The sequence below is a fragment of the Vulpes lagopus genome, chromosome 20 (genome assembly GCF_018345385.1).
Source record: "Vulpes lagopus strain Blue_001 chromosome 20, ASM1834538v1, whole genome shotgun sequence".
Taxonomy (NCBI): Eukaryota; Metazoa; Chordata; class Mammalia; order Carnivora; family Canidae; genus Vulpes; species Vulpes lagopus.
In genome coordinates, this window is record NC_054843.1 from 32,766,109 (window position 1) to 32,794,101 (window position 27,993).

Below are 27,993 nucleotides of genomic sequence, written 5' to 3' on the forward strand. Positions count from 1 at the left end.
ATGCATGTTGACGACGGCTACATAGAGGGCCAGGGTGCTGAGGGCCAGCAGCCCTGTCACCACTGCCCGGGCCAGCAGTGCTGTCCAGCTGCCCAGGGAACAGAGGTGGACGAAGGTCTCTATGACAAAGGCCTTGTGGACACTGAGGAACATCAGGAGGAGGACCGCTGGCCCTCAAAGAGTCCTATTACCCTTAGATTTATTTTATTTATTACGTTATATTCTTCTTTGGAGAAATAGCACTAAGTAAAAAATGAATACATAGGCACAAAGCATTGTTGACTCTGCAATAGCAGGGCCTAAGGTTTGCTTTAAAAAAGAAAACAAAACAATAAAATAGAACCAGTCAACCAAGTACACATTAAAAAACAAAACAAAAACACAAAATCAATTTTCAAGAGAGTACGAGCCCCAAAGAATTTAAGTTGAAAATCCTATGAAACTTCTCTGAGTTATTTAGTTATATTTATTGATCGTGGTTATCTTTACAAGTGTGATGTAGAATAAATAATATTAAAAAAAAAAAGGGCAGCCTGGGTGGCTCAGCAGTTTAGTGCTGCCTTCTGCCCAGGGCCTGATCCTGGAGACCTGGGATTGAGTCCCACGTCAGGCTACTTGCGTGAATCCTGCTTCTCCCTCTGCCTGTATCTCTACCTCTCTCTCTCTCTCTCTGTCTCATGAATAAATAAATAAAATCTTAAAAAAATAGAATAAATAATATTCCAAGCAATTCAATTTGTTGCAGAAGGCTGCTTTTGTAGGTCTTCCTTTTGCATTTCATTCATTAAATCACCTCACTATTATTGGGAATTTTCTCTAAGACATTTTTTCGTGGACAGGCAATATCTTTCACTATTCAGATAGAAATGTATTCAGGTTATTATTTGTCTTTCATGTTGGAGCTCAGTTGCCTAGAATAATGGACATTTAAAACAACCTGGAATTATGCCAATAAAACAAACATTTCACATAGTTTTACTAACAGATATGTCTAAAGAGCATATTTCTAATATATTTGCATTTTGAAAACATGCATATGTGATGTGTGTGTCTATATTCTTTCTGAAGAAATATCTTTATCTTTAGGAAAAAATAAAAAAGAATATTATCGAATAATTCTAAAAATTACATTTCTACTTAAAGGAGATGACCATCTCAGTAAGTCCATAACCAATTAGGCAAAGGAGTCATCTGTTACATTTTTTCACTATTTACATATTGTTATGATAAGTCTGCATTATGTATTAGGAATTTTCTTTTCTACTAAACATCAGTATGTTGAAGACAGAGATTATGTTCTACTTAATACTTTGTACCTGGTAAGCATAACTGACAGCCTTGTGTCCAAGTTATGTGCCTATTTATTTTCATTTTGGTACAACTAAAATCAATTAGGAAAACTAAAACGAAAGCCATAAAATAGATTAGGTACAGAGAGTTTTTAAAAAAGGAAAAAGGAAAATTATATTGGAAAATATGAACTGAAAAGAAGTCACAACACTGCTCTTATATTTCAGAAAGTTGTTCAATGTATAAAAAAATATATTTTCCAGAGATAGAAGATGCTTTGGTTATATTGATTATTTTATACTAATTAAAAAAAATTAGTAAATGTCTGTCTTTTAAACTTAGGAAAAAATAAAAATATATTCTACCTATAGTCCTTTATTTTCTTTTAATAAGTTATAAAAGTCAAATATTAATAAATTGTTAACAATAATTAAAGAAGATGGGTGGAAAGTGATTAATATTATCCAGCTTTCTGCTGAACAGATTTGATATGGAGCATATATTGGACAAAGTACCAGTCAATGTGTTATTTTAGAATTAGACTTCTCAATTACCAATTTTTTCAAGTTCATTTTCATCATAGCAGTAATCATTCTGAAATAGAGACATACATTAAAATCATATCACCCTCTTGATAAAAACTCTCCCACAAGTCCAAAATTCACTCAGGCCCTTACCCTGGCCTGCAAGGTCCTGAATGACTGTACTTAGGGCTACCTCGTTGACATACCTCTCTTCTCTTCATTAACTGGGTCTCAATCACTGGTTCCATTTCACAGCCTTGAATTTGCCAATCATGCTTCCAATTCACTGCATTTACATGTATATTTCCTATGGTTTGAATTTTTTCTTAATATATTTGAATTTTTCATTACTTCATTTAGATCTCTGCTCAAACACTTTCTTATCTAAAATAGTACCCTGATCCACCCTCACTATATTCCATGCCATTAAGTGGCTTTCTTCTTCATAGCTCTTATTGCCATTAACATATTTTTTTAAAGATTTTATTTTATTTATTCATGAGAGACACAGAGAGAGAGGCAGAGACATAGGCAGATGGAGCCTGATGTGGAACTCGATCCCAGGACGCCAGGATCATGCCCTGAGCCAAAGGCAGATGCTCAACCACTGAACCACCCACCATTAACATATTATGTAATAACCTTTTTAATGTTCTGTTTGCCCTCAGTTGAATGTTGGCTGCATGACAGCATGGATTTATTTCTCAGCCCCATTTGCAGCATCTAGGAAAGTTCCTGGCACACGGGGGCCAAATAAATATTTATTGAATGAACTGAATGAATGAATAAATGAGAAGATCATCATTAAGGACTTTCAAAAGTGTAAGTATTCAAAGTGAACACTTCAAAGAGAACACAAATCTCTTGATAACAAGTAGATAGACGATGAAGATACTGCTGTTTTACCTATTAATATTTTAATAGATAAAAAATTGTACTGAGTAGCAAATACTTTCAAAATGAAATTTAATTAAAAAATAAAAATTAAATTAAATCTATCTGTAAGTAATTAATTAAAATACTTCTGGGAATTTGCTAGTAGAAGTTCAAGTTATTTCACCGTGAAAACAATAATTATGCATAAATTCTTTATCAAGTACTACATTTATTTATGTATTTTGTATAATTTCATAGTCTTGAGTGAGTTCCTTGCTGAATTAAAATAAACCCAAGAAACTAGATTATATTAACCATATTATGTGGATGTCATTCTAAACTTGTTTAACTTTTCCTTCTTACCTACATGAGTTGCTTAGTGTAAAAAGGAATTTTCAAATTATCACTGAAGACCAGGGGAGTGATTCCCAGACAAATATGTGCAAAGTGTAAGAGTTTGATTATAAAATATTACTGTAGAATGCACTGGAGTGACTCCACTGATCAGCAGCCATAAGTCTCATAATTGAAAAACAAAAAGGGAAAAGGGGGAAAGTAAAAGAGATTAGTTTTGTAACTTTCTCTGTTTCTCTCTCTCCCCATCTCTCCCTCTGTCTTTGTCTCCTTCTTTCTCTTTCATTCACACTCACACACTCACAGCACAGACTTATTAATACATCCTTGATTTGGGAGATGCCTCCTGAAAATCAATAGCCAGACTATGTTGGAACCTGTAGGGAGCATGAAAATGAAACACTAGCTAGTAAATGGTCAAGGCTGCAGGAATAAAGGATGCCTTGGTGAGGAAAGGCTAACAGTAATAAGGCCAGTGGCACTGTCCCCTGAGGCTGGTTTGAAAGAAGGTCCTTTTGCTTCCTGGACTCAGCCTGTAAAGGCAGCCAAAATTAGGGTGAGCCTGAATATAAGTGAAATCCCTAGCCCAACATCTGCTTACAATGTTATCTCTTCTCCACATAAATGATGGAGTCTCTAGGATGTTGAAAATCACAATGCATGTAATCTCTTTCCTACTGCTTTTTCTCTGATACTGAATAAAGTATGGAAGATTCATACAATCATTGAAGGAGTCTTCCTTGGCTTCCATTATCAAACAAAAAACACCTCTTTCTATAAATTTGAGCACACAGCAAGAACACAAATAAAGCCATATGAAAAATCTCTGCAGGTTTAAATAAATAATTTACTAGACAGTTAATATAAAGCAGGTATTGCTGTTTTAAATATGTTATAGCTACTAAGTTATTTGTTCATTTTCAAAAAAATATTGAATTAATATTTAAAAGCCAAAGTTAATTAATTCAAATCTATTTTTCAGTCACACACACATATATGCATATATATGAACAGATATAGACAGAGTTATACATACAGGCAGATACTCATTTTATAGGCAAGTGATAATTCAAAAGAAAATAATGTAAAGCATGATAAATTATGCTAAAGTTATATTTAGAATCCTACTTTAAAAAGAAAAACATATAATTATAGCAAATATAGGTAAGTCCTCCCAAGAAAATGAATCCAGGTTAGAGAAAAAGACAAACAGATAATATACAAGACAAATTTTTTTCAATTTACAAGTAAGAAAGTCAATGCAAAGGAAGCTGTGTAAGTTTTTCATGGTCAAAGAACAGAAACACAATTGATACCCAATCAGTTTCCTTCCATATAAAAGACCTTTATATAAAGACTCAGGAAAGGAAGCAGAAAATTGTAAATTCGAAAAAAATGCCTCCGAGCTCTCAAAACAACAAAATAGCTACTATAGAAAACTACAAAGTAATATAAAGCATATTAAAACTCCTATTTGCTTTACAGAGAAATTTTAAAGGGCGTTTGGTTGTTGAAAGGTAGTAATCTGAGTACCAAAAGAATACTAAGTGATTTTAAAAATGTAATTTTGAAGTGTATTAACAATAGTAAAAATAGCAAAACTAGAGCCAGACTATAAAAATAACATGTCAAAAAAAAACTGAGCCACCCAGGTGCTCTAGCAGTCTGCCATTATTGAATATATGCTTGATCCACAGGTTGTAAACCCTCATCTCTAATATCGAATTCATCTATGTGAAAACTCCTAATCAAACATAATCTAAGAAATTTCTTAGATCCCTGGGTGGCTCAGGTTGAAATCTGCCTTCTGCTCAGGGCGTGATCCCGGAGTCCGGGGATCAAGTCCCACATCGGCTCCCTGCAGGGAACCTGCTTCTCTTTCTGCCTGTGTCTCTGCCACTCTCTCTGTGTCTCTCATGAATAAATAAATAAAATATTAAAAAATACAAAATAAAGCATTATTTCAGATAAGTCAATGTGAATGCAAAAAGGAAAACTCCTTTCACGGGGCCCTATAGTGCAGTGGTCACTCTTGACACCCAGGCTCTACATCCTGTGGTCACTAACCACACCCATAACCTACAACTATTTTGCCTCCAATATCTGGGATTCAGTTACTTATATGTATATTGTGGAGTTTGTAATTTAAACCTCAGAATGCTCTTTTTTTTTTTAAGATTTTATTTATTTATTCATGACAGGGAGAGAGAGAGGCAGAGGCACAGGCAGAGGGAGAAGCAGGCTCCACGCAGGAAGCCTGATGTGGGACTCATCCTAGATTTCCAGGATCAGGCCCTGGGCTGAAGGCGGTGCTAAGCCACTGAGCTACCCGGGTTGCCCTCAGAATGCTCTTTAAAATGTAAATCCCAGGGGGGCCTGCACGGCTTATTTGGTTAAGCATCTGCCTTTGGCTCAGGTCATGATCTTGGGTCCTGGGATTAAGCCCCACATTGGGTTTCCTGCTCAGTGAGGAGTCTGTTTGTCCCTCTCCCTCTGCCTGCTGCTCTCCGTGCTTGAGCTCTCTGTGTCAAATGAATACATAAAATCTTTAAAAAATAAATAAATAAAAGTAAAATATAAATCCTAGTACTACTACTGCACCAGTGATGAGAATACCTACACTCCCTCCTATTAATAATAAATCATCATAATATCATTTATTAAGTGTACTGTTAGTATACTGTAGCATGCTTAAGTACTTTATATAAATTATTACATTCAATCTTCTTCCTACTGTGTGTGGTTCATATCATTTTACAAAGAATTTTGTTTTACAAGAATTTGAAGTTCAGAAAGTTTAAATAGTTTTCCAAAAGTTTTAAACTAGGAAGTTTTTAAGGTTTTCTCTGTTTGCTTCTAGCAAATTGGCTGTTAATCATTAAGCAAAACTACTTGCTTGTCTCTACTCAAATAAGAGTATGTGCCGTATTTTTCCCAATAGGAAGGGGAGAGTACTGTATTACCTACTTCCTCTTGGAGTATCTCTGTCTCTGGCACCATATAAATCTTATCAGTGGGGTTTAGTTAAAATATTAAATGGCTCTACATTGCCTTCAGGATAAAGAAAAATGTATTTCTTCACAGTGCTCTCAGGATCCAGGAAGATCTTGCTCTGTGTATCATTCTGGGTTCCTCATGAACATTCACCCACTTCTCTCCCCTTTCCTTCAACATGTTGCATTTCATTCATGTCTTAAACATGATGCTGATAGATACCTTTATTTTAATGTTACTGCTGCCTTGTATCCTTTTCCTGCAGTGAACTATATAGGTCAGCATTGTCATTTGGAGTCTTGTGATTGTATAGAATTAAATCCTGTGTAACTCTCACCATCAATGCAAAACATTTTTTACAATGTATACAGAAGGCAAACTGCTACACCACAGGATATGAAGTCATTATCTCTGGTAAATATGTCTTAACTGATCTTCATTTTATGCTGAATTTCTCAAGCAGTGTATGAGACTTTCCACTTCCCTAGAAATTGTCAGACTTCAAAATGTTGCCAAGCTAATGGATAAAATCATACCTAATTATTGCTTAATTCGCACTTCCTGATTGCTATTGTGTTGGAAATCGTTTCATATATTTATAGTTCATTTGTGTTTTTCATGCTATGAGTTTGCTGGAATGTTCTTCCAAGTTTCTGCATGTCTTGCTCATTTTCATGTATTAGTTCTTAGCACAAATGGCATCACTTTTAGATAAGCCATCAGAGATCATCTTCTATGTGATTTCTCCTAATTACTTTCTCATTTCCCTGGAAACTTGACCTCCACCGATCAGAATCCATAACAATGCCTTGTGTAATTGTTATTTGTTTACTGTCTCTGTTTTGCAAAACTCAAATCAATGTGCTCGGTGTGGACATGTATTCTCTCTGTTCATGCTGTACTCCAGTGTCAAAACACACCTCACACAGAATATGTGTTAAATAAGTCTTTGATGAATGAATGAGTTAATTACAAAACAATTATATGGTAAATGTTGAAAATTTCCACCAGAATGTAATTTTCAGGAAAGGAGAGGCTTTGTTCTATTTACTGTGGGCCTGAAACAGATAGTAGGTATTCAATATGTATTTTTGGGATTGAGTTATATTTTGGTTGATCAGAATTTGTTTTTAGTTATCTGCTGTTTTTTTATCCATAGCATACATAGTCAAAATTGCTAAGGAAAATATAAATAGAAACAGTATTATAGTTTCTAATTAAAATGAGCATCTGGTGTTAATTATATCACACACAGAGAATAAACACATGTTTTATTCAGCAAAAATTATTTGAAGTCTAATCTAAATCACAGTAAAAAATTTCCTTTAAATACAAAAATCGGGGAAAAAAGGAAAAGTCAGTATCAATATATTAAGCCTGCTTTAGAGGACAATTGAGCAGGATTATGAAGAATCATCTCTAGAGCCTTTCTAGGCATTATAGATAACTTAATAATTTTGGCAAGTGCATAAAACAGCTCATGAATGAGTTGACACTGTGCAGGTAGCAATTATTGCCTTAGGTAGGAAGTTTAAATGTTTGCTTTCCTTTTTATTCATCATAAAGGGGAAAAGGTCTTCCCATAAGTAAAAAAGATAATGATGTTTACACAAAGATTATAAAGAGCTATATTTCTTTGAAAGACTGCCTGAAATCCTAGCTAGAGATCAAAACACTCTTCTACAAAGCACATCTGACTAATGTGTGATGTGAAGATGGACGGAGTCCTACTATCTAATCTCTGCTGGTAATAATAGAGCTTTGCCAAATATTACTCATTCTTCTTTTTATTTATTTTTTAAGCAGTCACTTTGGAACAAAGAAAGTTGATTATAATCCTTCCTGTAGGCAAAGAAGAGGAACAGATCAAACGTGTGACATTATCTGTTTATGTTGGCTTGCATATATAAATACATTCCTTATTGTTTAGTTAGGTCCATATGCGTCACAGTTGTATAAACCAGTGACTTGACTACATCTACCACAGGCACAAAGCATTTCTACAGAGGACCTTTTTTGTGAATTGGAAAATAAACCACATGGGAAAAAATTAACTTATTTTGCTCAGCTGACCTAGAGTAGGAAATCAGCTCCATTGAGTTCTTGCCTAGGGATCTCACATTCTTCTCCCGGACAGTAGAATAGCTTAAGCATTCTCCCAAGGTGATGCCCGAAGCACAAAATTGCAAATGGAAACCTCAACACACGCACACAAAAATCTCTTGAAGTCTCAGTTTGGAATTTGTACTTCTGCTTCAGTCTCTTGAGCATATGTGTGGATGCACATATGTCCAAACCCAGAGCAAAGAGGTAAGGAAGGTCACTCTGCTCATGAAGGAAGGATACTGCCATTTACGGAGACTGCCATTTACTTAGGCGAAAAGTATGGATACATACCTGGAAGATGAAAGAAATTAGGTTTATCAGTGCTTTGAACATTTCTTCCTATAATTTTCTCCAGAAATATATTATTTTTCACAATGTTAACATGAGTTAGCTCAGGAAGCATCTTCAGAGAGTTTAGGTTTCTTACTCTCAGATGCACAGATCTTAATACCTACCTTAGAATTACACCTAGTGCTACAGCCTGGATGTTTGTACCCACCCCACAAATTAATAATGTTAAAATCCTAATGATCAGTGTGATGGCATGAGGAAGTATAGCTTTTGGAAGGTGCTTAGAGCATGAGGGTTGAGCCCTTGTGAATAAAATTACTGCCCTTATGAAAGAAGCTCCACAGAGTCTCCAGCCTCTTCCATCATGTGAGGACACTACAAAAAGTCTTCCATATGTAAGAGTGCCCTTACCCAGCCATGCGGATAACCTGATTTTGGATTTCTAGGCTTTGGAAGTGTTAGAAATAAATTCTTGTTGTTCATAAGCCATCAGACTGTAGTATTCTATTATAATAGCCCAAACAGACTAAGACATCTACATTAGAAATATAATAGATTATATAGAATAAACTTTTCCATTTTAATTGCTTTAAGAGTTATTGGCTATAAATCCTTTTTTTTCCCAGTCACATGAATAAGCTATTAGAGGCTATTAAGTACTTAGAAGTGTGCTAATATAAACATTATCATTAGTGCAAAGGGGATTCATATAAAGATTAAATCATTATGTTATTGATTTAATAAGCTTCAGTGTAGAAAAATGTAATGACAATTTTCACTTTATCAAAGTTTAATGATTATATTTAATTTTGTAATCTTACTTATTTCTAGGAGAATGTGTGGCAGGAGGCTCTAAGACATGCACAGTTTTTTGAATCTCTACATGTAGATAGTAACCTCTAAATGGTTAAATATCTATTAAGCTGAAATCCTCTTTGATATGTACTCCAGAACTAAGATCTCTGACGCAAAGACTATGACATATGCTAACTCCTATGTGATGTAGTCATCAATATTAACATCATCCTAAGACCTTGAACAAAGCTAAAGAAACAGTTCAACTAATATATTATTAAATGTGTTTGTAGAAAAGAAAATATTTTTCCCAGAAAGTAAGTTTCCTTGAATTGATATTCCGAATAATGCTAGTTGAGGCTTACTCATAAAGCTTGCATCTATTAATTCTGAAATTATACAGAGGAAGAGACTCAACATTCACACAAAAGCATGTTAAGTGAATTACTCCACAAATGTGTATATTATAGTACTTTTTAGTAGAAAAACTGAATTCTAACATTGCTTTATACATTTTTACCAAATGTTTTGAACATAGAGAAGGCCAGTTATTCTTTCATTTAGTCAAGAAATTGAGACAGAGAATTAAAATAAATGAATGAGATTAGGTATCAGTGTAATACATATTATTATTTTTTTAAACACTTTTTTAAAAATTTTTATTTATTTATGATAGTCACAGAGAGAGAGAGAGAGAGAGAGAGAGAGGCAGAGACACAGGCAGAGGGAGAAGCAGGCTCCATGCACCGGGAGCCCGATGTGGGATTCGATCCCGGGTCTCCAGGTTTGTGCCCCGGGCCAAATGCAGGCGCCAAACCGCTGCGCCACCCAGGGATCCCCTGTAATACATATTATTATGCATGTATTAGTAGAGTCCTCATTTAGCTTACATAAAAAGCACCTCACATACAGAATAAGATTTGTAATACTGTAATGTATCAGTCAATGTATGATTGGAGCCAAAATATTATATATTCGTTCTTTGAAACTACATATGGGATACTGAAGAGAGGGAGGGTAAGAAAACTAATTTTCTGGTGAAATATTAGTAACTGTGTTAAGCAATTTAAATGAATTTAAATTAAATATGATTATTTAGAAAAAAGATGCTTAATAACATAAAAAAGATTACTATAACATTTTGTGAAAAAGTACTATGCAATCTCTAACAAATAAAATACAAAATACAAAGAAGAAAGCCTTATATATTATATAAAAAATCAAATTTATTATAAAGTTCAAAATCTAAACAATGTGAACCCTGCCCAATAATCTAGACTCATTACTTAACCCCTCCTTTCCTTGCTTCCCTAGTCTGCAAAGCATGCATAGTGTGCACATGCGCACACGCACACACACACACACACACACACACACATACACACTATAACGAATGAGGTCACATTAAGTGCATTCATTTGCTTTGCTCACTGTCTCTGCTCTGTGCAGTTTTATCCAGGCAGATCCTATTGTCAAGCACACGTTTTTCCTTGACAAAAAGGAAAATCATCTCTCTATTCCTTTTGATTCTAATCACTTCTGAATATCTGATTTGTATTTCTATTTATTTATTTATTTATTTAAAAATATTTTTGTTGATTGATTCATGAAAGACACAACAGAAAGAAGCAGAGACACAGGCAGAGGGAGAAGCAGGCTCCCAGTGGGGAGCCTGATGCGCACTGGATCTCAGGACCCCAGAATCACCACCTGAGCCAAAGGCAGATGCTCAACCCCTGAGCCACCCAGGTACCCCTCTGATTTTAAAAGTGCATAATATTTTCTTTCTTTCTTCTGTTCATGTGATGATTAAATTGAGTTAACACATGTAAAACAGACTAATGATTAAGACATATAAATGGTATTACCGACATTACTGCACATCTTCCAGATATCTTCCTAAATATCACTTCCATCTTCTAGTCTCCTCTGGCTCTTCTATCCACAAGTTTTATGTGTCAAATATATATCTATGTCCCTATCAAAAGTGTAATGTCATGTCACAGTTGTAGAAACATCGTCTGTATACCCTGTCTACTGGTCTGTAACTCACTAAAAATACTCCTATACCTACTTTCTTATCTTATTTAATAACTATCAAGAAAAGAAAAGTAATAGGAGACGAATAAAAATGCATGCATAGAATTACATGCTTAGGTACATGCCAGAAGATTATAGGGACTGTATACTAATCTCTTCCTAAAATGCTTGAAAACTGCCCATTATTTTTTTAAAAGCAAAGTAAAAAACATTTTAACTTCATTAAAAAGAAAGACCCAAATATTATCAAGCAGTTGTGGAAAAGGTATCCAAATGTTATAGGATGTGTAGATACACATTTGAAAAAAATAAGAAAAAATGTTTTCAGTTTCAATAGCCTATTTCCCAACCGTGTTAATCAGAGTTCTCCAGAGAAATAGTACCAACGGTATATGCGTAAGTGTGTAAGTACGTGTGTGTGTACACAGAGGAGAGAGAGAGACATATAGAGAGAGCTGACTTACATATTTATGAAGACTGAAAAACCCTACAGTCTGCAGTTGACAAGTGGAGATCTGTTTTCATTTTAATATGTATTTAGCATATAATGGAGCATTACTAAATATGAAAAGAAGCAACTATATATATGATAACCAAGAGGGAAAATAAACAACCAAAAAAGCCTTTTGGTGCATTGTTGGACACAAATGCTCTCTAGACATCTTAAAATCCTAGCTCTTAAGGCTGTGAGAACTTAATCCTCCAAATGAATGTTTTCCAACTAGTTTATCCTAAGGATCTAAGCCAAAGGAAGTGAATTTTTGTCATGGCCCTAGACTTGCTACTCAGGGCAGCAGTTCTCAATCTTGACAAACATTGCAATCATATGAAGAGTTGACTTTTTTTTTTTTTTTTGAATGGTGATATTGGGCAACATCCCCAGATAGTCTATTTTCACTGCTTCTGTTTGAAGTATGAACATAGCGAAAAGATCTCCAGGAGTTTCCAATGCATGACCAAGATTAGGAAACACTGAATGGTAGTGATGAACCTTCTCAAAATACTAAATGAGAGAAGAGAAACTCCAGTGTTCTGATACTTGCAGTATGAGCCTTCCTAAGCCTTGATCATCAGATACTTAGATTAATTCACAATCTTGACAAAGCATTTTGCCCTTTTTTTGAATTATAGGTGCATGCATCTGTTTCTATTTTTGCAACAGTGGTAAGAATAGATAAATGTTGACAGCATGCTTTATGGTTATGTTAACTTTGCTTTAGTCAAACCTTTTGCTGAGAAACACAGACCCAAATTCTGTAAAAGAATATCAGAAACTGGTGGACTAAATATCTATTCATTCATTATCCAATTCTTAAAATATATGACTCTAAGCTTATTAAGACATATTTAATGGTTAAAATTAGAAAAATTTAAAATTCATTCTAAATTAAACATGCCATTTATACATGGTCATCAAAATAGTCACATATTATGAAAGACATTTATGCTTGAGACTTTTACAAGTATCTTTTTTTTTTAAGATACACCTAAATTCACAAGTGATTATCTTAAGGAGTAAGGATATGATTATTCTGTGCCCATTCACCAGAGGTTTTTTTTTTTTTAATACTCTTTACTTACTACAAATTTGTGTTACATATTTGTATTAGTCAAGGTTCTCCAGAGGAAAATAATCAGTAGGGTGTGTGTGTTTATATACAAAGAGAGAGAGAGAGAGAGAGAGAGGTTAGGAGACAGATTTTAAGGAAGTGGTTCACATGATTGTTAAGGCTGGCAAGTGCACAATTTTCAAAACTGACCAACAGACTGGAGACCCAGAGCAGAGTTAATGCTGCAGCTCAAGTGTGAAGGCAGCCTGCTAGCATAATTCCTTCTCCCTTGAGAGACATCAGTCTTTTTGAGTCCTTCAACTGATTGGATAAGGTCCATCCACTTTATGCTGGAAAATCTGGTTTAGTAAAAATACACTAAATTGAAAGTAATTTCTTCTAAAAAGTATCTCAGAGTACTATGGCTTACACAAGTTTACACATAAAATTAACCATCACAACACTAGAAAAGTGAAGTTTAGGGATGCCTCAGTGGTTGAGCATCTGCCTTTGGCTCAGGTTGTGATCCTGGAGTTCCAGGATAGAGTCCTGCATCAGGCTCCTGGCAGGAAGCCTGATTCTCCCTCTGCCTATGTCTCTGCCTCTCTTTGTCTCTCATGAATAAGTAAATAAAATCTTAAAAAAAAAGAAAAAAAAGAAGGAAAGAAAAGTGAAGTTTAAAGTGAGGCCTGAATTAATTTTCCTGTCTCCATTAGCCCCTTGACCAATTCTTTAGGTTCATTAATTTCAAAGCATACGCAAAAAAGAAATCCAGTTGGAAAAAATGAAATGCCCAGAATGAATCCCTTTCCCTTAGTCCCTGCCCTTGGTGAATTAGTGGTTAAATTTATTTTTGTTGCTGTGTTATTATTAATTAGAACAATTCTTTGCTATATTTTGTTGATAAAGCAGGCCTCAGGTGATATAATCAACAGTTTGCCATGACCTACATTTCAAAGGTTTGAGCCTAATAAATATCATTAGTAAAGCAGTTCCTTTAAAAAAAAAAAAAAAGACTTTATTTGCTTATTCATGAGACACACAAAGAGGCAGAGACTCAACCGCTGAGCCACCCAGGCATCCCTAGTAAAGTAATTCTAACCAAATACTTGGTGAACTAGAGTTACAAGACTATCTTCAAAAATCTTCAAAAAAGCAAACAGAAGTGCATCATTGTAATAATAACAAACTTCCTATGAATATAAAAATTAAAAGATGCTTATAAAACATTTGGACCAGTGCATGGCCAAAAATAAGCTCACAACATAATAATATTGTAATTTTGATTACTACTTGATCTTTCTGTTCATAGAGCAAGCAAGCAATAAAATAGGGATGAGAATCAGCTCAGTCTTTACAAAGCTCATTTTTATCCAAGTCCATGCTCTTATAACCTTCCAGAATCTTGAATGGAGAATTCACTTAAATATAATACCAAAATGTTCAAAACAAATGAACAACAACAAATGACCAAAATAAACCTAATATCATTTTCAGAAAAAGGAATTAACTTCTGAATAATGTGTACCTACCTCAATGTGTATCTTGCAATTATACATTTCTTGTCATAAGAGAGACTGATTCATAATAACGTAGTCACATGATTCTAACTTGTCAGTGCAATATGCCATCAAAGGGAAACAAAAGTCTACTTAGGGAGAAGTTGGGTAAAGAGCTCTTTAGGCTGACCTTTTGCTGATAAGTTGATGATGTTCTCATTAGCAGCAACCCTGCTGTTTGCCCTCAATAAAAGATAACACCCTGCTGTCAGCGCAATTTCCATTTTTGTGATTTAATGACACAATTAAAGATATTTTTTCAAATGGATGAGGGTTTAAGCAAAGATAAAAATGTTTTTATAAATTTTCATTCAGTGTTCTCCCACACCAAACAATATTTTTCACAATCTGTGATTATATAAGATAAATCTGACAAAGAGGTTGCCAATATCCAAGTGACATTTTCTAATATGCTTGTTACTAAAGAGAACAATTTGTTGCTAAACTCTCCATTATACATATTTTAATAACTATTTTTCTTTGCAGTGTGGCTAACGTTATTTCCCATAGAAGTACCACTTTAATTTGTTTCTACTATGAAAACATTGCATCTCTGTTTTTTGAAATATGAGTAATTCTTTTTGTAATTAAATCAAATATGGATGTTGCGGGAGTTTGGCCATGAGGTTTGTTTTCTGAAAGGAAGTCTATCATCGCAGCAAGGTGAAAGATTGAAATCTGGCAGACCTATGTTTAAATTTTGGCTTCACAACTTAATAGATATGTGACCTTGAAGAAGCTATAATCTTTCCTGGAACAATATTAGTTGTTTCATTCAATTAAGTAGTGAATGGAAAATTAGATAAATACAAAGCACATGGCTCATGGTAACTTGCCAAAGCATAGGCTATTTAACTTGGGACCTCCAATGCTTTTATACCCGAAGGAAGGAGTTTCTTTTATTGTTGGGTCTGACGTTGATGTGGAATACTTAATCTATAAATTATGATGTATATTTTTTTCTGTGACAAATATTTAAGTTTGTTTACCTTCATTATGATTAAAATGTATGTCAGTAAGATACTATCAGGATATTTCTTAATTGTATTGATTTATTTGTTTGTGAGAAGAAAGACATTAAGAAAAACCAGAAGGAAAATAAGTAAATATCAAACCAACCATATGGAAGAGCATTGAGGCACCCCTGGTTTTAAAATAAAAAGGATGCCTTCCCACCACACACACATCTTCTCAGAGATGTGAGAACTTAGAGAAGAAGCAACAGGCCTATGCACGTTCATGGAGCAACAGCTGGATGCAGAATACAGAACAAATCCTCACCTTGCCAGACGCTCCACAACAGGGATTTGCATGCCCCACAGTGAATAGTAGAGCCACTTTTGATTGGTGATATATTGGGAATTTTGGTAGAAACAAACATTTTTATGACCCAATATGAGACACCTCAGACTTTCCCAGAAACACCAAGAGCCAGATTTTACAGGGATTCAGAAGCCCTTCCTAACTAATTAGAGAAAAGAGGAGGGTAAACCTGGAAACATCTACTTTTATACTGCATAATCATCTAGTTTTGTGTAACTATTATGTGATGTATTGTAATTTTACTGTGTTAAAAGCAGTGAAGGTTTGCTTTTTACAAAATAGCATATAAACATATATATACACATATATTTAATAAACATTAAATTGAAAATGAAGTATGTGGATCTAGAGAAAAAAGCTCAGGAGTACACAAATATCACCAAACTATGTCTAAGAGTCTAAACACTACATTTTATTTTGCTACATACCCAAATATGTACTGAAAAAAACTTTCAATATCCCACATATTAATATTCTAATATGCTTAAATTGACAAATTTAAAATCCCAAACTAATTCATTGCAAGCACACTGTAATACTTCAACTAAAAACAAACATGCCAACTCATTTTTGTTCTTATATGAAATTTACTTGAACTTATTAAATTATTGAGTTATTGTATTTATTGTATCAAAGTAGACATTTTAATCATGTAAATTGAAAATTTTATCTTTAATTTTTTTTCTGAACTTGCATAAAAAGAAATGGTAGGCTATTTGTTTACATTACTCATCCTGCTAGTTTACCCATCAGCGGGGTGCTTGGGCACAGGGAGAGGGAGAAGCACTGAGCACTGAACAGAGAACTCAATGCGGGGCTCCATCCCAGGACCCTCAGATCATGAAGGATCCTGGCATTATGACCCCAGCAGAAGGCAGATGCTAGCTAACTGAGCCATCCAGTTGGCTCATCATAGACATCATCACATATATTTAAATAAAAACAATACATTATTCTTTCTTCTAAGGTAATCATTAAATTTTCCATCATTTTTTCTGTTATTTGGTTTTTAAAATTTTAATTCCACTATAGTTAACATACACTGTTATATTAGTTTCAGGTGTACAATATAGTGATGCAAAAGTTAAAATATGACTACCATATGATCCAGTAATGACACTACTAGGTATTTACCTCCCAAATACAAAAACAGTCATTCATGCACCCCTGTGTTCCAGCATTATTTAAATTAAGGACAATCAGTGACTATTACTACAATTTTAAACTCTTTTTAACAATTTTCTACAGCAAAAGCTATTAAAATGAAAGGATATTCATATTTATATTGTCTCATATACTGGAATTAAAATTTTTTTCTTAACTTTGTATTTCATTTAGCCAACTACCTCTGATCTTCTGTAACCAAAAACCATAATTAAAGTGGGTCTGTTGAAGATAATTTACAATAGTTCTTAACTGTTTATATTGACTCATTTTTTTAACATTCCTTCCTTTTATCTCAGTGTTCTCAAACTTGCTCTTTTTGATCCTTATTTCATGCATAAACCTGGGCATTGTGTTGCCAGATTCAAGCTGGGCTCGATGTCATCACCATTCACAATCTCTATCTCACACTCGACTACTTTGAGCCAATCTAGCTTTATTGATGTCACCACAGCACTCCACTTCTCAGAAATCCCTGCATGAATGGCAGCCATACCCAGATATTGAAAGCAATTGGCAATGTCAATGGAAACTTTGTCAAATGTATTTATAAACATAAAGACAAGAATCATGAAAAAAACTTTAAATCTTCCACAATATATCTAAATAAAGAAGTGCCATTTTCAAAATTTTAGACTTCTAGATCTTCAAATTACTGAATGCATAATTAGTAGAATAATGAAAGATCTCACAAGTTTGTATTTGGGAAACCTGTGTGGCACACAAATTCCACTGTTTTGGTTTCAAAATATAGATATTTAGGATCTAGAGTTTATGGAATTCTGTAAATTATAATCCAGTCACAGAATAAATATATCATTCTTACAAAAGCCAATTAAGCCATATAAATAATAAGTAACACATAAAACTCATTTGAGATATCAATTGCCCACACATACATAAATATATGTTTTCATATGAATTAATATGAATAGTCTTTCTGAACATATATCAATATGGAATGAAATACAAGGGTGTAATGAAGGCAGAAAAAAATGGTCAAGGGTATAAGAAAGGGAAGATCTAGGAGCTTAAGAGTAGTAAATGCTCATTTAATGTTAGGATGTTATAAATGAATGACAACCCTAAAAGTTAATAAATTAGTTTGCTGTTATAAGATAATATAAAATAAAAATGGAAATGTATAATAGATAAATGTATAATAGACATATAAAAAGCTCTTTATAAGTGATTAGTAAATTTATGGTATACATACGCAATTGATACTTATCATACATCATTTCAACCTATGTTTTTCTCCCTAAAAATATGCATGCCCACACTTGCACACACGCATTCACACATAAATTACATTGTCCCAAGTCTAAGGTTTCCTCTGGTTCTTTTTGAGGGATCTGACTTCAGGGCAGTGATATAGAAACACTGAACTGACACATGACAGAGTATATAAAGAAAATAAGCAAGAGCAAAAGATAAGCGATAGCACCTAATAAGCTAATCTAATCTTGACATTAAGTGGAAATAAGACTTGGCTGTAAGGCTTGTCTTACAAATCCAACATAAGTAAGTCATGAAAAAAGTCTCAATTTAATATGTAGATTATAACAGTATCTAACATTCAAAAAAAGTAAAACACTTGAAAGTATATTCTTATCTTAACCATGGGGAGTCAAAATCATATTGAAGTCTCTAGTTAGCTATTATATTCTTTAAATGGGTTTCCAATGCACTAACACCCAGAAAAGAGAGAGAAACTTATTATAATAAAAAAGGTTGCATTTTTTTTGAAAGATCAATAGGTAATTTTGGTCACTGATCCTCTTTGCCCCCAGGTACATAAAGAGAAATTGTTCTATATTAAGGCAGTGGTCTCAGATTTTTATGTATCATTGCAGTTTCCTTAATCCAGGCCTATACATACACATTTGTCATATTATAACTAACGAATTTAGGAACACACTTTGGCAAATCCTCTAAGTAATGAGGAGAACATTTTTTTAAAAAAGCAACTTTAGAGCTTGTCTTACTTGGTCAATTGTGATTTAACAGAATCTCATTCTTTGGTTTATGAAGGCTGGCCTTATTGGCAAAGATGAGAACAGATAGATTTTCATTTAAAAAATATTTGGAGGTTCTGACCAATTTCAAACCTCCAGTCCACAGAGTGATTTTTAGTTAGTTCATATAGTATGTACAGTGTTTAAAAGACTCATTCAACATCTGCAGCAACATTTTTCTTAGCAGGCATAACTTTATTTAAATACTTATTTGTTGCCTTAAGACCCAGTGATCCAGTCCTAGGACTGAAGCCAGAGCCAGGACAGAATGAAGCAGCATAAAAATAAAGAGAGCAAGATGGTGGTTTGAGGAAAGTACTGTGGAGAATAGTGCAAGAGATGGGGGCTGACACAGCAAACGGCCTGGGCTCACTTCTCAATCTGGTCCTGAGGAAGGCTATCTTGGGCCTTCCTTGTCACTTGTTGCTTGTTGGTTTGATTTTGCCACAAAATTATACACCACTGGGGAGAACTCTTCAAGGGACTGCAAAAATTAATTTAAAAATGAATACTACTTTGAGTGGGATTGTTATTTAATGCTGATTGAGAAAATTAAATACTAGCAGGAAAAATATAACTTCATTTTTTCCATTTTTTTCTTAGATTCAAAGTAAATGAAAATTGCATACTTGATAACAAACATAAAGTTAATGCCTTTTTAAACTTTTCTATTAACTCTGGCTACTAGAGCCACATAATACCCCTAATGTGTGGTGAATTAATTATGTCTGAATATGGTCCTTCTCAGGAAGTAGTTTTTAATTGTTGAATGTTTTTAATCTCAATAGAATTGATTTGCATTTAAATGAACAGTCCTTCAAGTGATTATCTGCTTAGATTTTTTTATTAAAATAAAATTATTGAGTATAGACTTACCTCAGAAATACTGCAGGCTCAGTTGCAGACCACCAAAAAGATGGGAATATCACAACAAGGTGAGTCAAATGATTTTTTTTCATTCCACAATGCATATAAGTTATGTTCACACCAAAGTATATTCAGTGCACAAACATTATGTCTAAAAATGCACATAGTTTAATTAGAAAATAGTTTATTGCTAAAAAATGCTAACCATCATTTGAACTTTCAGTGAGTTGTGATCAATGATCAGAAATCACCATAACAAATATGATACTAATAAAAGGTTTAATATACTGTGAGAATTACCAAAATATGACACATAGAAACATAAAGTGAACAAATGCTGTTGGTAAAATGGTGCCAATAGATTTGCTCTAGTCAGGGTTGCACAAACCTTCAATTTGTTAAAAAAAAAAAAAATGCAGTATCTGCAAAGCCCAATTGAGACAAGCACAATAAAATGAGGCACACTTATATCTGTTTTAGTACATATAGAAATAATAACATGCTTGGATAAACAGTGGAAAGGTTAGACAAATTAATATATACTTTAAAACTTATTCTCTGTATATTTAATAAATTAACTAAATATCCTTAAAGAAATATCACACGTTCTATTCCAATTTGAAAAAAAAAAAAAAACAGCTATTTTTTTCACTGTTTCTAGTATAATTATCCTAGTTAATTGAATGGGATAATTGTGTATGTGCTAATAACTAATATACACGAATCCTCAATTATCACCAAAATTTATTGATACTAAAATGTATGTGTTAATCTTTAAAAGCCCTTCAACATCATCTTTGTAGGATTATGGGAAAAATATGCACTTAGTATAAGCATTAATCTATAAATCCATGTAAAATGCTAAAAATACATATAAAATAATAGAAAATAAAAATAAATCTAATTTTGAGGCTTGAAAGAATGTTGTTTATTATTTAAAACACAATAAAAATTACAGCTGGCATGAAACTCTCAGACCATCATGGCATTATTTTTAATTCAAAGGAATGACACCAAACATTTAACTTGTTAAGCCACTGATATAAGCCATTACCAAATTTGAGAATTTCTTGATGTCTCTTTCTAATCTACTTCCCTTCTTTTAATTTCAGTTAGAAAGAGTAATGCATTAATTTTATGAAAAAAGAAAAGAAATAAAATGAAACAACAATATGTATATGCATATACATCAATCCTATTTCTAATAAGAGTACATTACCTCTAACAGTTCTCTGTATATAATAGGATATGTAAGGTTACTATTAACTTGCAGCTGATTTGAGGTAGTTCTTTGATTATTTCTAAGGGTGTATAGAACTCTGGTGTTGATTATTGGCCAAGATATCAACAAAATGTATTAACATTGACTTATAAAATGCTGCTTAAAGTCCTGAAACCCCATAAGGCATTCCTTGTACCAGCTTGTTTATATTGAAAATGCATAGACTATATTTCTACATCTGCATCTGTTTTGGGCTATGTGACCAAAGGGATATAAAACATTTCAATATATATGTGCCTTTGTTTATCTGAAATTGGGATATCTTGACAATTTTTGGTGGTTTGTGACCCAGAAATAAAGTGCTTCTTCTGCAACTGAGCAAAGCTATGCCTGGATGTCTCAGACTTCTTTATTTTTCCAATGTATTCTGAATTTTTTTCTAGCAAAACAGCCATAATTGTTGAAAATTTTATTAAAAAATTAAAATATCTATTAAGTGCCCTTAGGGTATATACAACAAAACCCAAAATATTTGTTCCAGAAAATCTCCTAAATCTCAGTAAAGAAAGTGAAAGTCTCACATTTTTGTGCATAATCTGTTCTTCTTCCCTCCTTCCCCTTGCCCCAGCTCAGGAAATGGGAAGTTCTACTCCTGCCATGTGTAATCAAGAGTAAAGAGTTCCCTTTTCCCCCAGGTCTCAGTCTAAAGCCATGTCCCTGCAGAATGGAAAGGCTACCAATGTTTCCTGTCTTACTTTTGCTTGTCCAGTTCCCATATCATAGAAGCTCCATTCCAGGTAAAAGCAGGTGAAAGGTAGTGGCTCCCTTCTCAATCCAGCCCCCTTGTAGGGTGGAATGTCTACTCCAGGAAGACAAAAACCCTGGACCCCAATTACCCCTGGTACAGCTTGCTCATAGGGCATGGGTTGTATAATGGTAGAAGCAAGTGGGAGAAGACTAGGGTCTATTATCCCCACCAGCGACCCAAACATAAAGGCCACCACTCAGAGAGAAGTAAACTATTCTTTCTGCCTCCAATTGCAGAACAGATTATACCCCGACAGAACGCACTTTCACTGCTTTCTATAAAGGGAGTGAGTTTCTCTTTAAGAAACCTAGCTTAAGAGCGCTGTCAAGAACCACGGACGTTTTGTGGAGTCTGGTAGCTTCATGCTAGCAACAAGCTAAATCATTAACCAGTTAGACGTTAACACAGAGAACCAGGGAAAGAAAGAGCTAAGGCCTTCACCGAGTCAAACAGTTTCGGGACTAGACTCAAAAACTACTCCTGTAAGGGCCTCAATTTAATTGGATCAGACTGTAGGGTAACTTATGCCCTGGACATGGCCAAAAACAGCAAACTCTTCAATGGGAAAATACTGAAGGCTAACAGCTGACTGTGATACTTCAGTAGATCTTTTACATCCGAGAAGGAGGCAGCCCAGGGAGTCCTGCTGAGCCACCACCATCCCAGAGTGACTGTCCAAGTTTCCACTCTCAGGAGAGACATCAGGGCTACAGTAGACGTCACTGAAATATCCCAGCCAAGTCACTAGCAAACAGAACAGCAATTACAACAAGCTCCAAAAGTAGGTTCAGAGTTTAAAGTGGCTTTAGATTTAACTTATAAAGAGACTAAAATTGTAACAAAAATGAAACGGAAATTCTTGAGTTGAAAAGTAATATTTGAGATGAAAACTTTACTACAGCAGCTCAACTGCCAGTTTGAACTGGCAGAAGAAAGAATTAGTAAATCTGAAGACAATTTGATAAAGACTATGAAATCTAAGGAGCAGAAAGGAAAAAAATGAAGAAAAAAGAACACAGCCTTAGAGAAATGCGAGATTCCACTATACACAGCATCCTATGCATGAAGGGAGTACCACAGGACAGGGGAGATAGACGGTGTAGAAATACATTTGAATAATGGCTGAAATTTCAGGATTTTGATGCAAAATATTGCTTTACTAAGCCAAGAAGCTCAACAAACTCCAAGTAGTATAAATACAAAGGGGTCCTGTGGATCCAGCTAGGAAAAAGTCAAAATATTGAAAGAAAGAGAAAATCTTGAAAGAAAGGAGAGGAAAAGATTGTCACATACAATGGAACCACAGTGAGATTAAAAACTTATTCTTATCAAAACCACTGGAAGCCTGAAGACAGTGGGATGACATATTTTTTAGCAGCCCTATCTTACAAGAAGCTAAAGTTCTTCAGATTGAAAGTACATAATGCCAGATTAAAATCCACATAAAAAAATAAAGAGCACTGGTAAAGGTAATTATTTAGGTAAATATAAAAGACATTGTAATTGTGAGTTTGCCCTCTTTTCTTCTAGAACTGATCTTTTTTTATTTTTTTAAAATTTATTCATGAAAGACACAAAGAAAGAGAGAGGCAGAGACGCAGGCTCCATACAGGGAGCCCGGGTTGGACTCCATCCAAGTCTCCACCCTAGGCCGAAGGCAGCGCTAAATCACTGAGCCATCCCGGGTGCCCTAGAACTGATTTAAAAAGCAATTGTGGGCGTGATCCTGGGGTCTGGGTATGGAGTCCCACATCGGGCTCCCTGCATGGAACCTCCTTCTTCCTTCTGCCTGTGTCTCTGCCTCTCTCTGTGTCTCTCATGAATAAATAAATAAGATTTTTTTTTAAAAAAGCAATTATATAATAGGTATATAATTATACTGTTAGATCAATTATATTTAGAAACACAATATATTTTGTTACTAGCACAAGCACAACGATATAGATAGGAACAGGAATAGGATATAGGTAGGAATACACTATAGTAAGGAAATGGCACTAGATAATTTGAATCCATGGGAAAAATGGAGAGAACAAGAAATTATAAATAAAAAAAATTATGTTAAAAATTATAAATCCACTTTCCTCTCAGTTTTGTTAAAGACATAACATTATATAAATTATATAAGTATACCATACTTGTCTAATTTTAACCATGTATTGTTTGGTTTTAATATATGTACAGTGTAATTTTTATTCATATTGTATATAACAAAAGCAGCACAAAAAGGGGAAGTAGGAATAGAACTTTGTAGAGGTAATTTTTCTATATTTCACTGAAATTAAGTTAGCATAAAATATTATAACAAACAAAGGCTACTCACAAAAGGCTATGATATTAAATAAATCCATTAACATGAAACGCATTAGGAAAGTCAAATCTGTAGATATAGAAATTTGATTTTGGTTGCCTAGCTTTTGGGAAAGTGAGGTCAAAGGATATAGGAGAGACTAATTGGTATGAAATTTCTTTTTGGAGTGGTTACAAATGTTCAAAATCTTGGGTAATGTTTACACAACTCTGAGAATATACAAAATGTTATTGAATTTCACACTTTAAATGGGTGAATTTCATGCTGTGAATTATATCTCGCTAAAGCTATTTAAAAAGAAATAAAAATATAATTTGCATTTCTGTGTTCATAGTTTTTCTGCTTTGTAACTTACAGAATTCTTTTAGAAATTGACTTCATGAAATGCAGAAACATAGAAAGTTTGTTACTCTAAATAGAAATGTACATTATAAAAGCAAAATGTGACTTACAGTTGCATATTAAGATATATAGGATTTCAGCACTTTTTATATTTTTTACATTTTGTAGTACTCAGGAACATCAACTTTCCAAATGCTGCTCAATTTATTTATTCAAAATTAATTAATTTAATAATGGAAAACACCAATCTTTGACTAAATGTAAAATTATCCAGTAGCTGCAGGAAAATCTGTAAGTGCACACCTATTAAGTTCCTTCAATTGGGCCCATTTTATTTTGGATGAGAGAATAGACAACAAAAATCACCAACGTTTCTAAACAGCTCTCTTAAATTCTGCTATGATTGAAATAATCTGGAATGGGGTTTACTAACTGTTAACAAATTGAGCTCTCACAAATCTAGCCTCAAATCATCTATATGTAGAGGTCTTTATGTCTCCTTTGTGGCCAACAACATTGAATACTATTGAGAGGTCAAGGAGAAATGAGTATTTCTGGACAAAGAGTTGAGAACAACAGAGTCAAATGCTTTTGGCCATGGTGTAAGAGATAAAGAAGTAAGAAGTCATTAAATGCCTGCACATAATCCCCTCATGGGACTACTTTAGGAAGAACAACAAATAAATGACTTTATGTATCAGGCTATTTGTCCCAAGTAACATAAATCTCTTAAAATAATCCATCCTCCTATATTTCAATCTGAAGAGCCCATTATTCCTCATGTAGGATTTAAACAGGTTTCTGAATATTTCTTTGTTATCTGTCGATACACTTAGACACTAATGAATTGCAATAAAGGAGATTTTAATAATAATTATTATACTAATAAATTTAATATTATGTCTTTCAAAGGTGTTCATTTTATCCAGAATTTTGTACAATTTCTACTGAGATAAAGTTAAAAATTAACATTGGAATCCAACTGGATATTAGTTCCTTTTGTTTAAATATTTATGCTTGTTAATTAATAGTATATTGAATACATGAATTCTCTTTCCAGAGTTTTGCTTTTCTATTTTGCTTTCTGAATCAGTATTAGTAAGTTCAGTTAAAATAGAAAATATATATTTGTAAAAATAAGGAACACATCACTTATATCTTTAGATCACAAACACAGATGGTAATGACCACTTTTAATACTTTGGTGTGTGTCCAGAGAGCTGGTCAAAGATGATTTTCGCCCAGTGCGATCCATGTAAGATTTCTAATCTACAGATCTGTAAAGGTAATAAATTTATGTTGTTTTTAAGCCACTGTATTTGTGCAGGTTTGTTAAGCAGCAATAGAAAACTAACATGCAGGTGCAAGGATTTTTTTCTTCTATCAAGATCAAGAGTGATCTCCCAACTGATGAGCAGTTCTGAAGACTTGATGGTGCTCACTTGTTTGTACTCCCTGACTGAGTTCCCAAGACAGAAGAGAAATACGCCATCTAAAGTGGGATCCAGGGCAGCCTGGTGGCTCAGCAGTTTGGCGCCACCTTCAGCCCAGGGCATGATCCTGGAGACCCGGGATCGAGTCCCACGTCAGGCTCCCTGCATGGAGCCTGCTTCTCCCTCTACCTGTGTCTGCCTCTGTCTTGTTCTGTGTGTCTCTCATGAATAAATAAATAAAATCTTAAAAAAAAAATAAAGTGGGATCCATACGTAATATAAAAATTAAGGGTTGGATGTAATAACTAGATGTGAATTTCAACTTTAACAAATAGTCTTTACTAATTTAAGTTTTCTTAATGTCTTTTATTTCTCAAAGTTGCATTTGTGCGCATTTTGGTTTACCTTTTAAGGAAGATTCTAATGTGTGCATTGAGCAAATTCTCAACATTAAAATATTTTGATAGAACTAATGCTTGCTGTTATCTCCTTCTGCAAATTTAAAAGCCATAATCAGAAAGGGTCATGACATGTCAAAGATCAGTGGACCTCCAACAAGATAGTGGGGAAATGAGAATTTCTTCAAATTTCCAAATACTCTTTGAATTTAATATCTCTCTCTCTCTCCCCCTCTCTCTCTCTCTCTCTCTCTCTCTCTTTTCTTTTGAGAGAGAAAGAGAGTGGGAGGGGAGTTTGTCAGGGCAGAGGGAGAAACAGAGAGTGAATCTTAAACAGACTCCATACCCATACCTGAGATCATGACCTGAGCAGAGATTAAGAGTTGCACACTTAACTGGCTGTGCCACCCAGGTGCCCCTCTCAGTCTAGTATCTGAAACAAATGTTTTAAGCCAGCCAAGAAAGACAATAATGGTAAATATTTTTAGTGACTATATTAGAGTTCTCAAGAAAAACAGAACCATTAGAAGATATCTATCTACATTTCTATTTATATTTTTATCTATATATTGACATGTTTTAAGAAACTGACTCATGCAATTGTAGAGGCTTGGCAAATTCAAAATCTGATGAGGGTGGCTGACAGACTGTAGACGTAGGAAAGAGTTGCAATTAAGTACAAAGGCAGCATGCTGGAGAACTGCCTCTTGCTCAAATGTGGTTAGTCTTTTGTAACAGTTAATTATAGACATGGACTTCCCTTGATAACACTCACTTTGCCATCCAGAAAAGAGCACTGTCAATTTGTGGTCAAACCAATGTTATCAACAGTTGGTTCATTCCTTCAGGACCTACAAAATGAAGATAAAGGTGTCAAAACTGCAGCCATCTTCACAGCAGATGGCAGTGAAATTCCAGCTTCGACCTTGATGGAAATTTTGCTAATGAATGATTTTAAACTTGTCATTAACAAAGTAACATATGATGTACAGTGCCCCAAGAAAGAAAAACTCAGTATGGAACATGCTACTCAGATGGAAAATGTGAAATCCTTGGTTCACAGACTGTTTACAGCTTTGCATTTAGAAGAGTTTCAGAAAAAACGAGAGCACCTCTTACTGGAGAAAATTGACCACCTGAAGGGACAGCTGCGGCCTCTCGAACAGATAAAAGCTGGAATCGAAGCTCGCTCAGAAGCTAAAACGAGCAGACTTCTGTGGGCTGGGTTAGCACTGTTGTCCGTTCAGGGCGGGGCCTTGGCCTGGCTCACCTGGTGGGTGTACTCCTGGGATATTATGGAACCAGTGACCTACTTCATCACAGTTGCAAATTCCATGGTCTTTTTTGCATACTTTATAATCACCCGACAGGATTATACTTACTCAGCTGTTAAGAGTAGGCAGTTTCTTCACTTCTTCCCTAAAAAATCAAAGAAACAACATTTTGATGTGGTGCAGTACAACAAGTTAAAAGAAGATCTTGCTAAGGCTACAGAGTCGCTGAAACAGGTGCGCCACTCTCTCTATTTGACAATGCAAGGAAAGGAACTCAATGGAAAGAATTAATCTTGCATTTTTAAATATCATTGAATTTTTTCCAGTACGTGTTGATTCTGTAACTTAAAAACTGGAACTTTTTGAGTCCCATAGTTCCTTTGAATTTGATTGTTTTAATCTCTTTTGTTAAATTAAAAAAAATGCTTGCAAAACAAAACAAAACAAAAAAAAA

At 34.3% G+C, this 27,993-nt stretch overlaps 1 protein-coding gene across 1 annotated transcript; it reads left to right on the forward strand.

The window, feature by feature from the left end:
* On the forward strand, nt 1-27,993 carry LOC121479379 (calcium uniporter regulatory subunit MCUb, mitochondrial-like). Its single transcript, XM_041734909.1, has 3 exons — nt 1-181; nt 1,249-1,319; nt 26,991-27,993. Exons 1-3 carry the CDS (start codon nt 1-3, stop codon nt 27,828-27,830), a joined length of 1,092 nt encoding a protein of 363 aa, XP_041590843.1. The 3' UTR covers nt 27,831-27,993.

Bases quoted from the DNA above. Each gene is read 5' to 3' on its own strand.
- LOC121479379 (XM_041734909.1), top strand. From the start codon at position 1: ATGCATGTTGACGACGGCTACATAGAGGGCCAGGGTGCTGAGGGCCAG. The intron at 182-1,248 runs GTCCTATTACCC...ATTATGTATTAG, and splicing joins GGACCGCTGGCCCTCAAAGA to GAATTTTCTTTTCTACTAAA. The intron at 1,320-26,990 runs GTAAGCATAACT...AAATGTGGTTAG, and splicing joins TACTTAATACTTTGTACCTG to TCTTTTGTAACAGTTAATTA.